This window comes from Lepidochelys kempii, chromosome 9 (assembly GCF_965140265.1).
Source record: "Lepidochelys kempii isolate rLepKem1 chromosome 9, rLepKem1.hap2, whole genome shotgun sequence".
NCBI lineage: Eukaryota > Metazoa > Chordata > Testudines > Cheloniidae > Lepidochelys > Lepidochelys kempii.
The window spans coordinates 36,326,029-36,338,544 of NC_133264.1; the positions used below are offsets into that span (position 1 = coordinate 36,326,029).

The following is a 12,516-nucleotide window of genomic DNA, read 5'->3' on the forward strand; positions in this document are numbered from 1 at the left end:
TGGGTCCTATTCTCAGCTTTGCCACCAAGTGACCTTGGGCAGGTCATTAAAATGGGGTTAATGATATTGACTTCCTTTGTAAAGCATTTCTATATCTATGAATGAAAAGCAGCACATAAGAACTAGGTGGTGTTGTTATCCTCAAAGAGCATCATTAAAGCATTGTTATATTCTATTATCCACTATTGCCAACTGCAACATGTTGTGAGACAATGATAATGATGTTATTTCTGGAAATGTTTCACTTCTTCATGTAGTCTTCCTTGAGAGAAGAAAAGCTCTCAATCTATTATTATAATAAATGGCAAAAGTAAATGTTACTGGGACTAAAGGAAACTTTTTCTAGCAGTTGTATATATCTTTATCACAGCTGACAGTGACATGTGGCAGGGGGAAGCATTTTTTGCTGTTGAGTTTCTCTCTGACGCATCTAGGTCTAATTGTCTATGTGCCTTACCCTACATACCCTTCCTAATGCAAGGGAGGCTTGCCGAGGGGAGTAAAATTGTGCAGGCTCTATTACTGGCCTTGATCCTGCTATCAGGCAGATCCTTGCAACTGCCTGCATCCCCATGCAAATCAGTGGGGTTCTGTATGGGCACAGTGGTCCTACAAGGGTCTGATCGCAGGATTGGGGTGTGCATATGCAACATTACAAGTGGTCAAATAGAGGTAAGTCTAATGAGTTTATAAATTGTAGGTGACTACTCAATTTGGGATTACTTGACGGTATTGTTGAAAAAACATGGTTTAGGGAAGTATGCAGTACGTTGATTGACAGAATGTTGAGGATTCCAACCAGGGGCCCGATTCTGCTGCCTTAATTCCGGAAACCCTCTTAATGAGAGAGTAATAACTGCAGGATTGGGTCTCCAAATGAAGTTAATTTTTTGAACTACAAGTTTCCTTTATCAAGCATCTAAAATAAATAATGCATTATTTAATAAACCAAAAATATAAGATAATTGAAAACAGTAAAAATTGTTGAAATAAATACTCAGTGGGTTCATTTTGTTTTCATCTGTTTCTTTAAAAAAAATTTTAATAAAAAGATTATGCACAAGGAGGATCCAGCAAAGCCACAAGGAATGGAACGAACCTATTCACGAACCTTCAGTAGAACAAACACAGCCCTGCAAGAGCAGTGAAACCAAATCCTGACATTTGACTGAAACATCTGTGACTTTTTGCATACCTCTGGAGGACATATTTTTTTTAATGTAAAGTGATCATGAACAATACCATGAAAATGGATTGTGCGGTATGGTTTTAATTTATTGGGAGTCTTCACAGTGATAATATTTTTTAAAACTGCTAGCTTGATTTTTTTTGTCCAACCTTGTATTTGTACATTTCCTATCTTTTTTTGTTTGTTTGTTTGTTTGTTTGTTTGTTATTGAGAAGTCTTTATTAAGCGAGGCTGAATATGAAATTTCCATTGAACGTTTAGCTCCACAGCAAGCCCTAAGTTTGCTGTAAATGATAATATATCTAATACTGAGTCCTAGTATACATATATTTTAAAGGTCAAAAGTGGGTGTTTTATAACATTTAAGTATGTCACAATTGTAAATAGAGGATGTGTAAAATATGTCATTTTTACGAAATTTAAAAGACTATCTTTTTAGTTAATAATAAGTGTACTAAAATATGAATAACTTTTCAGATACAATTATATTAAAATATTTGTGTATGTGTACAAAAAATGGCTATAAAGATTTCTCTTTGAAGACAGTTCATTGGTTTATAGAATTAGAGAATCATAGAAATGTAGGAGGGAAAGTCTCCTGGACTAAGTATCTACAGCATCTCTGACAGGTGTTTGTCCAACCTGGTCTCAAAAACCTCGAATGATGGAGATTCTAAAACCTACCTTGGTAATTTGCTCCAGTGCTTAATCACCTTACAGTTAGGAAGTTTTTCCTAATGTCTAACCTAAATCTCCATTGCTTCAATTTAAGCCCATTACTACTTGTCCTATCCTCAGCGGATAACGAGAACAATGTATCACCCTCCTCTTTATAGCAACCTTTACATACTTGAAGGGTATTGTCATGTCCTCTCTCATCCTTCTCTTCTCCAGACTAAACAAACCCAATTTTTTTCAATCTTTCCTCAAAGGTTTTCTAGACCTGTAATAATTTTTGTTGATCTCTTTTGGACTTTCTCCAGTTTGTCCATGTCTTTCCTGGAATGTGGTGCCCAGAATTGGACATGGTACTCCAGTTGAGGCCTTATCAGTGCTGAATAGAGTGGAAGAAATACTTCTCGTGTCTTGCTTACAACACTCCTGCTAATACATCTGAGAATGATGGTTGCTTTTTTTGCAACAGTATTACATTTTTGACTCATATTTAGTTTGTGATCCACTATAACCCCCCAGGCTCTTTTCTGCAGTACTCCTTCCCAGGAAGCCATTTCCCATTTTGTATGTGTGCAATTGATTATTTCTTCCTAATTGTACTTCGCAATTGTCCTTATTAAATTTCATCCTATTTAATTCAGACCATTTCTCCAGTTTGTCAAGGTCATTTTGAATTCTAATTCTTTCCGCAACAGCACTTGCAACCCTTCCCAGCTTGGTATTGTCTGCAAACTTTGTTAGTGTACTCTCTGTGCCATTATCCAAATCATTTATGAAGATATTGAATAGAAGGGGATCCAGGACAAATCCCTGTGGGACCCCACTAAAGATACCCTTCTAGCTTGACAGTGAACTACAGAAAACTGCTCTCTGAGTACAGTTTTCCAACCAGATGTGCACCCATCTTATAATAGGTTCATCTATAGGCTATATTTCCCTAGTTTGCTTATGAGCAGGTCATGTGAAACAGTATCAAAAGCCTTACTGAAGTCAAGATATATCACATCTACTGCTTCCCCCACATCCACAAGCCTTCTTACTTTGTCGGAGAAGGAAATTAGGTTGGTTTGATATTATTTGTTCTTGACCAATCCATGTTGACTGTTACTTATCACCTGATTATCATATAGGTGCTTACAAATTGATTGTTTGACTATTTGTGCCATTATCTTTCCAGGTATTTAGGTTAAGCTGAGTGGTCTATAATTCTCTGGGTTATCCTTGTTCCCCTTTTTTTGAAGATATGTATAGTGTTTGCCCTTTTCCAGTCCTCTGGGATCTCTCCCATCCTCCATGGGAGAATGGCTAATGCTAATGGCTCAGAGATGTCTTCAGCCAATTCCTTAAGTATTCTAGGATGTATTTCATCAGATCTTGCCAACTTGAAGACATCTAACTTGTCTAAGTCATTCTTAACATGTTCAGATCCTACCCCATTTACATTGGTGTTCACTATGTTAGTTACCAGACCACTGCAAATCTTTTTGGTGAAAACTGAAACAAAAAAGGCATTTAACACTTTGGCCATTGCTAAATTTTCTGTTGTTGTCTTTCCTTCCTCATTGAATAATGAACTTACCCTGTCCTTGGTCTTCCTCTTGCTTCTAATGTATTTGTAAAATGTTTTCTTGTTACCCTTTTATGTCCCTAGCTAGTTTAATCTTGTTTTGTGCCTCGACCTTTCTATTTTTGTCTGCATGTGCTTGTGTTGGTTTTTTTTATATTCATCCTTTGTAATTTGACTTAGTTTCCACTTTGTTGTATGACTCTTTTCTGAGTTTCATGTCCTTGAAGATCTTCTGATTAAGCCAGGGTGGTGTCGTCTTATACTTCCTTTCGTTCCAAAGCATTGGGATAGTTTGTTCTTATGCCCTTAATAATATTTCTTTTAAAAGGTGCCAACTCTCCTGAATTCTTTTATTCCCTTAGACTTGCTGCCAACAGGATCCTACCAATTCTCTGAGTTTGCTAAAGTCTACCTTCTTGAAGCACATTGTCTTTTATTCTGCTGTTTTCCCTCCTACCATTCCATAGAATCATGAACTCATGATCACTTTCGCCCAAGCTGCCTTCCACCTTCAAATTCTCAACTAGTTTCTCCCTATTTGTCTTGTCAAATCTAGAACAGCCTCTCCCCTACTCACTTTCTCTATCTTCTGTAATAAAAAATTGTCTCCAAATGTATTCCAAGAACTTTTTGGATAATCTGTGCCCTGCTATATTATTTTCCCAATAGATGTCTGGGTAGTTGAAGTCTCCCATCACCACCAAGTCCTGTGCTTTGGATGATTATTTTAGTTGTTTAAAAAAAGTCTCATCCACCTCTTCTTCCTGGTTACATGGACTATAGTAAACCCCTACTTTGACATCACCTTTGTTTTTTATCCCTTTTATCCTTACCCAGAGACTTTCAACACATCTGTCTTCCTCTTCTGTCTCTACCTCAGTGCAAGTATATACATCTTTGATATACAAGGCAACAGCTCCTCCCTTTTTTCCCTGCCTGTCCTTCCTGAACAAGGATATAACAATATACCAATATTCCAGTCATGTGAATTATCCCACCAAGTCTCTGTGATGCCAGTTATGTCATAATTGTGATTATTCACTAGTATTTCTAGTTCTTCCTGTTTATTCTTTATACTTTTTGCATTAGCATACAGATATCTGGAATTTTCATTATGTTTTCCCTCTATATTCCTTCCTGTTTATCTTTTGTCCCTCTATCGTTGCCCACGTGCCCCCAGATTCCAACCTTTCACCCAGGACTCTCTATTCTGGACTTACCTGTGGACTTTTGTCTCCTACTCCCATTGAACCTAGTTTACTGCAATTTCTGTGCTCTCCAAAACAATGGAAATGAAAATGTCATATACGTTCATGATATATTCCATACAGATTATCAAAATAGACATTTGCCACAGGTAATTGGACATTTCAAGAGATCTCCAGTTTCCCCCCTCAGATTCCAAATTTGGAGCTGGACTGTGGCCTTTAGCTAGTGGTCTGTATTGGGAACAGTGTGGAATTGGACTATATCATTTTTTAAATTCCCTATTGAATAACTCCTATGCTCTCATAACATTCATCCCTTTGCTCATAGATGCTGGGCTGGCGGCATTTTATTTTTGTATTCTTTTATAAATTAATTTGGCTGTTTTCACCTTTCTATATAGACTATCTCCCTGATTCTCTCAAATGATGAGAGAGAATGCCTCTACCTCTAGAGAATGCCCTCTCCCTTGCATGGGTACCTGAGGCCCCCAGGGAATAGAGTGCAAGAGGTTTGAAATTGATCAGTTATGCTGTGCACATGATGTTTCTAAAGATGTCATTGGGATCTTCCTCTCCCCCTCCAACAGTTCTTCTTCTTCTTCTTCTTCTAGAAATGTCTCTATGAGAGCTCCACTCCAGGTATGCTTGCGCCCCCTGTACCGTTGATCTAAGGTTTCTCATAGCAGTGTCCGTTTGGCCCATGCACATATGTTACTCAGCCTCATGCCCCATGCTATTGTTATGTAGCACTGCACGGGCTAACCATCCTTTTCAACCAGCCCAGCTTGAGATGGATCCTTAGCTAGTTGGAGTTTCACCTCAACTGTGTTCTCTTAGATTTTGTAGTTAGTGTATTATAGTAGTTAGTATTTAGTAATAGTTGTATTCGTTTTTAAAATAAAACAAAAAAGTGTTATGTATAGCTTTTAGATAGTTCCCCCCAATCCCTGGGGAGGTTTTGCCCTTTCCAAGGGTATGCCCAGTTCTCCTGGGTTCAAGCATTGCTTATTGTGTTGGGAGGCAATCCTGATGAGCCACAGACACTCCCACTGCATCCATTGCCTTGGGGAATCTCATATTTCCAAAAAGTGAAACTTATGTCTGGAGTTCAAATATAGCACCAGAAAGAATAGGGAGATAAAACTTTGACTCCTTTTGATGGAGAGCTTGCTGTGTCCAGCTTCTGACCCAAGCCAGGAGCTCCCAGCATACATCGGTCTCCGAGTAAGTCAGCTGCCTCCTCTATCTCTGATCTGCACTCCTCAAGGGTATCTAAGAGGAAGACCCAAGCTTCCTTTCATAAGTCTTCCAAAGACCGTGCCCTGAATTCTCCTGGTAGGGTATCTACCTCAAAGAAGTCAAAGTTTTCAGCTCACCTAGATCCCATTGGTCTCTGACATGGTACCCACAAGGCAGCTGGTTCCTTGCATACCGAGAGCTCCACTAAGCATAGAAACTCTGAAATATCAGGCCCAGAGAAAACATTGGTATCAACAGTAGACCACAGCAGCAAGAAGAGCTCTACTATCTTACCAAAAAAACCCATTTGGGCTCTGTCCAGAATACCCCAGAGCATTCAAAACTCACAGTACCATTGCATCCTTCAGCTATCATTACTTGAGCTCAAGGCCTGGACACAGTACCAAAAACATTTTCAGTAACACAAAAATTACTTTTCCCAAGACCTCGCAGCGTCTGAGACTCCTGATTCACCATTTCTCAGCTTGGATCACTTCTCAGTACTGAGAACTGCCAGATATCCGGACACCCGTCCAATACCAATGATGGTACATCAAGCTGCTTCTACTGCCCCACCATTACCAAGTGACTTACAGGAGGAGGATTCTGATGAAGATTTTGCCTCAGCCTCACAAATATCTGTACAAGGCTCTCCACTCTGCCCCATGAAAGTTCTTTTCCTGAAGTCCCTGAGGAACCTGAGCTCACTCCTGACAGATGTCCACAACTACCATCCCACTGGGGCAAGCACCTGTGGATTCCACCGCCCATGCTATATGAACCACCCTCTTGGCCCTACTGGGACCCCTTTGTGGCTTATCGCCATCAATTCTCTAGGGCAGGGGTGGTGAACCTCCAGCCCACAGGTCAGATCTGGCCCGCTGCTTAATTTAATCTGGCCCATGGCAAGTCTCCACACCGTGTGCCGGAAGCCCCAAGCCTCGGTGGCCCTCCCTGGCAGAGGGGCAATCAGGGAAGCTCTGCATGCTGCTCCCGCTCCCAGTGCCAGCTCTGCAGCTCCCATTGGCCAGGAACCGTAGCCAATGGAAGCTGAGAGGGCAGCACCTACAGGCACGGGCAGCACGCACTGCACAGAGCCCCCTGGCTGCCCCTCCACCTAGGGGCCAGACATTCTGGCCACTTCTGGGAGTCATGCAGAGCCAGGGCAGGCAGGGAGCCTGCCTTAGCCCCGCTGAGCTGCCAACCAGGAGCCACCTCAGGTAAGCGCCACTTGGCTGGAGTCAAAACCCCCCGCCCCATTTCGGAACTTTCTGCTGCACCCTAACTCTCTCCAAGACCTCACACCCATATCTGCACCCCAACCCCCAGCCCTGAGGTCCCTCCTGCACCCAAACCCCCTCCCAGATCCTGCACCCCTACTCATACCACAACCCCTTGCCCAGTTCGAAACCCCCACACACTCTAAGTCCCACCCAGAGCCCACACCCCCACCTGCACACCCACTCTCTGCTCCAGGTCGGAACCCCCTCCAACACCCAAACTCCCTCCCAGACCCTGCACCCTTGCCCCAGCCCTGAGCCCCATCCCGCACTCCAAACCCATTGGCCCCAGCCTGGAGCCCCCTCCTACACCCCAAAGTCCTCTTTCCCTGCCCGACCCAGAGCCTACACCCCCAGCCAGAATCCTCACCCCCTCAAAAACCCCAACCCTCTGCTCTAGCCCGGAGCCCACTCCAACACCCTGAATCCCTCGTTTCTGGCCCCACCTTGGAGCCTAGGGGAAGCCCCAAGCCTCCGTGCCCCACCCCCGGGGGGCTGTGTGTGGTCCTCAACTGATTTTTTCTGTGAGTGAGTGGCTCCTGTTAGAAAAAAGATTCTCCACCCCTACTTTAGAGCCTTGAGCTCTGCCCTTCATAGAGATAGACAACCCTCCGCACCCTCCCCGTCCAGGAGGCCAGAGCTGAGGAGGTCTCTAGATTTGCACACTTGTGTGATCTCAAACACATTGCACCAACAACCTCATCATTACAAGGTGTACTGGACTACATTCTAGAACTAAAGAGTTTAGGATTATTGCAGAGCTCCATTAGAGTTCATCTGGCAGCCATCATGGCCTTCCATTCTCCAACAGATGGTTACCCTGTATTTGCCCACTAAGCGAGGTTCCTCAAGGGCCTCAGCAACCTTTTTCCACCAGTTAAACACCCTACTCCAGTTTGGGTCCTCAATTTGGCCCTTAAATGCCTTACAAGACCACCATTTAGACCTATGGCTGCCTGCTCACTCTTCCATTTATTGGTTGCTATCATGTCAGCTTGATGAATGGGGAAAATAGAGGCTCTTATGGCATACCCTTTATTCACGATATTTTTCAGAAACAAGGTCACATGACCACACCCCAAGTTTTTGCCAAAAGTGTATTTTCATTTCCATATTAATCAACCCATTCTGCTCTCCATCTTCCACCCTAAACCTCACCGGACTAAGGGGGAGACGTTGTTCTACACACTTGATGTCAGGAGAGTCCTGGCTTTCTACCTTGATAGGACTAAACCTTTCAAGAAGACTCCCAGATTGTGTGTCAGTCGCAGACAGAACAAAAGGAGCATCAGTCTGTAAGCAAAGGCTCTCTAGGTGGATAACTGGCTGCATTAGTAGCTGCTACCAATCTCATAATCTCAAAGCACCCACTGACATACAAGATCACTCCATGAGATCTATCCCCACCTCCACAGCCTTTCTTAAGAATGTTCTTATAACTGAAATATGTAAAGACACAACGTGGGCTTATATGCATACATTCGCTGAACACTATGCAATAATTCACAACTCTGCTTCTGATACTGTGTTTGGCTCAGCTGTACTTTCTTCCATTCTGGACTAAACTCCGAAGCTCCCTCCTCTTTAAAGGGGAACTGCTTGGTAATCAGGTAGAGTGGACCACCCATAGGGACACTAATAGAAGAAGAAATGATTACTCACACTGTGCAGTAATTGTGGTTCTTTTAAATGTGTGTCCCTATCTGTGCACCACTGCCTGCCCTCCTTTTCTGCTTCGGAGTTCTCTGTCATGGGGCTTCATGGTAGAGAAGGAACAGTATTATATAGCAATAGCATATAGCACAAGGCTGAGAGACATCCATGCGTGGGCTTACTGGACATTGCTATGAGAAATCTCCTATTGAAATCGCAGGGAGCGCAAGCGCACCTAGAGTGGAGCACCCATGAGGGACACATCTTGAAGAACCACAGTTACAGCACAGGGTGTGTAACCATTTCATCCTTCTGCCCCACAAACATGTCTGAGTCCAGAACTGCTTCATTGGGGTTACTGAGATTATAAAGGACTGCAACTTAGTGCTGCTGGGAGGAATGGGGTGGTTTCTACGCTCCTGTAGACACAAAGTCCTAGATCCCTGGGGATGGGGTGAAAGAGGTCCTCAGCTAGTCTACTCCTTCTGCCTTCTGGTACTGCTGGCACTGGTGGCTACTGCTGCAGACTCTTTCCTTCCTGGGAAATTCGACAAAGAGACCCACCCCATATGGTACTCCTGAGTGGGGTGAGGGAAGGAGCACCTGGGACTACATGCCCTAATAAGCCCTGATTCTGCTATGACCTCCATACAGATGGGCCGCTGCACCTATACAAATCTTCTGTGAAGTCAGTGAAACTCTGACAGGGGGAGGTGAGGGGTGCAAGAAACTTCTCTGCGCAGGTTTGCTGAGGATTAGGGCCTAAGTCTTTCACTGTGGGTGAGGTCAATTTACATTCCACATAGGGGAAAAAATAATTTGCTCTGATTCAGACCCCACTGCATTTGTTTTGTTTTTAATTCAGAACTTCTGAAAGTAATAACAGAAGACAATGTCATGCCCAATATTTGAATAAGTGTTTCCAAATTAAATACTACTTCAGTTCTTACCCTGGTTTTCATCTCTATTATTACAAGGGCATTTCCATTCATAGGATTTTTGTTTTAACTAGATATAGCAACTTTGGCAAATTGAAGGCTGACTGATGTGGAATTGTGCAGCTGCACCATGCACAGAGCTAATTTCTTCTCCATTTGTGTGATGACAGCGTTAGCTCATGACTGTAATTATAGATAATTGCTCAACTTTCCACCTCTATAATACACTGCACTGAGTGACGTGCTTCTCTGTGATGAAAATCAGGGTGTATCTTCTTATCAGCTTCAGCCACATCATCAAATGAACAGACATTCGTGTTTCTAGTTTGCTCAGCTCTGCCCTTCAGTTTCTACACTGTTGGAATTCAATAGGTTTACTGAAAAGAATAAATCCTAGCTCAAATGTTCATGTTCTTACACAGTTTATATTATACGTAATAATACAATATTATTAAATTGCACAGTGATCTGGTCTAATGGAATTAGTGATTAGTCCATAAGAATTGGCATAAACAGTGCCTATAGAATGAGTCCTTGACCATTGATCAGATAACAGAATCAGCTACCCTTGTTGTAACTTCAGTATAAGAGGTCAAATAAATTTATCATCCAGCTCCATTTGCCTCACTGATTTTACACCAGCCATTAATTTGGTCCTTTGTGTTTAGCAAGATTCATGTTTTATGGGCGAGGTTTTCAAAGCCACCAAGGTGATTTGGACAAACTCAATTCCTATTCATATGAATGGGAAATGAATGTCTAAACCCCCTTTGCATCTTTGAAAATCCCATTCTATATTTTCGGTAGTGTGGTGTTCACCCAGGGAATGCTGTAAATTGTTGACTGCCTTATCTCAAAATAAAGGTGTTTTCTGAAAAATGTACAGATTGTCATGAGGTCTTTTATTGTCTCTCAATAACTCCCACATCAAACTCATTGAGTTCACATAAGAATGGCCATATTGCGTCAGACCAAAGGTTCATCTAGCCCTTCTGACAGTGGCCAATGGCAAGTGCCCCAGAAGGAATGAACAGAACAGGTAATCAAGTGATCCTTTTCCTGTCACTCATTCCCAGCTTCCGGCAAGCAGAGGCTACAGACACCATCCCTGCCCATTCTGGCTAATAGCCATTGTTGGACCTATCCTCCATGAATTTATCTAGTTCTTTTTTTAACCCTGATATTGTCTTGGCCTTCACAACATCCTCTGACAAAGAGTTCTACAGGTTGACTGTATGTTGTGTGAAGAAATACTTCCTTTTGTTTGTTTTAAACCTGTTGCCTATTAATTTCATTTGGTGACCCCTAGTTCTCGTGTTATGAGAAGGATTAAATAACACTTCCTTATTTACTTTCTCCACACTGATCATGATTTTATAGACCTCAATCATATCCCTCCTTAGTTGTCTCTTTTCTAAGCTGAAAAGTCCCAGTCTTATTAATCTCTCGTCATACGGAAGCCATTCCATACCCCTAATCATTTTTGTTGCCCTTTTCTGAATCTTTTCCAGTTCCAGTATATCTTTTTTGAGATGGGACGACCACATCTGCACACAGTATTCAAGATGTGGGTGTACCATGGATTTATATAAAGGCAATATGATATTTTTCTGTCCTAATAGCTATCCCTTTCTTAATGATTCGCAACATTCTGTTCGGTTTTTTGACTGCCGCTGCACATTGAGTGGATGTTTTCAGAGAACTATCCACAATGACTTCCAGGTCTCTTTCTTGAGTGGTAACAGCTAATTTAGACCCCATCATTTTATATGTATAATTGGGATTATATTTTCCAATATGCATCACTTTGAATTTATCAACACTGACACATGTCAAAGGGCTGGCTTTCTGACTGCCAGCCTCGTCCACTCATCTGGGGATCTCAGAATCCCGCTCTGTTTCTGGCTCTTACCTGATCACTTGTATTAAGAGATCTCTAGATTTGAATTTAGCAGACAGCTATCCCAGAGGGCATCTTCTTACCTGCCATGCTTGGACATTTGCAACATGGATATGAGAGAGCAGTTAGAAAATGTTATTTTTGGTCCTGGTCATTGACATCAAGGGACGAGATAATCATGTTGTGGGCTGACTGCTCCTATGACAGATCGCCTTTGCCAAATTTGGGATGGATAGTAATAGATATGGATGTGGCTCCTTCCTTCCCAGCTGGGACATGGAGTTGCAGAGTTTTCATCACTGAGGACACCACTTGGCCCTGTAATTATAACTTAATTAACAATTCTGTTGAGGATGCAGGAGCCAGAGTTGAATCCAGCTCCCTGGCCCACAGAGGTGTTGGCTGTGCAGTGCGAAGAGGACTAAAAGGTACTAAACACTAACATTTGACATTAAACTAGTCAAATTGGACAGGATCCACACAATGAGCAGAACTCTTAACTAAGAAGATGCCATTTTCTTATAGTCACTGCTCTTTAATCTTGTGGAGTTTCCTAGTATCTGCACTTCTTCCTGTTGCATAAGGAGCTCCAGTACTGGAGCTTCTATTCTTGGTAGTCTAGCTACTAGACGGCAACTAGACGGCATGATCATATATATCTTGTCAATATTACATGTTTTTACACGTGGATGATTTATTTTGTATCTGGTGTAAAGTTTACAAAAGCACCTAAGTCTTATTGAAAATCAATGGGTCTTAGGCTTCTAAGTCACCTAGGTGCTTTTGAACATGTTAACCTTGTCAGAAAATTTAGCCAAAAACAAACTTTTGAGAAAATATGGAAACAAACATGTTTGTGATTTATTT

General features: G+C 42.2%; 1 protein-coding gene across 15 annotated transcripts in view; it reads left to right on the forward strand.

Moving 5' to 3' along the window:
- The window catches only part of DOCK10 (dedicator of cytokinesis 10), a 245,037-nt gene extending 234,405 nt beyond the window's left edge, over positions 1-10,632 (forward strand). For all 15 annotated transcript variants that reach the window (XM_073359912.1, XM_073359906.1, XM_073359915.1 and 12 more), the window contains one exon: positions 1,053-10,632. In XM_073359912.1, the coding sequence (XP_073216013.1) occupies positions 1,053-1,120 (68 nt within the window). In that variant the 3' untranslated portion in view covers positions 1,121-10,632. The remainder of the gene's footprint in view (positions 1-1,052) is intronic.
- The last annotated feature ends 1,884 nt before the right edge of the window (positions 10,633-12,516 follow it).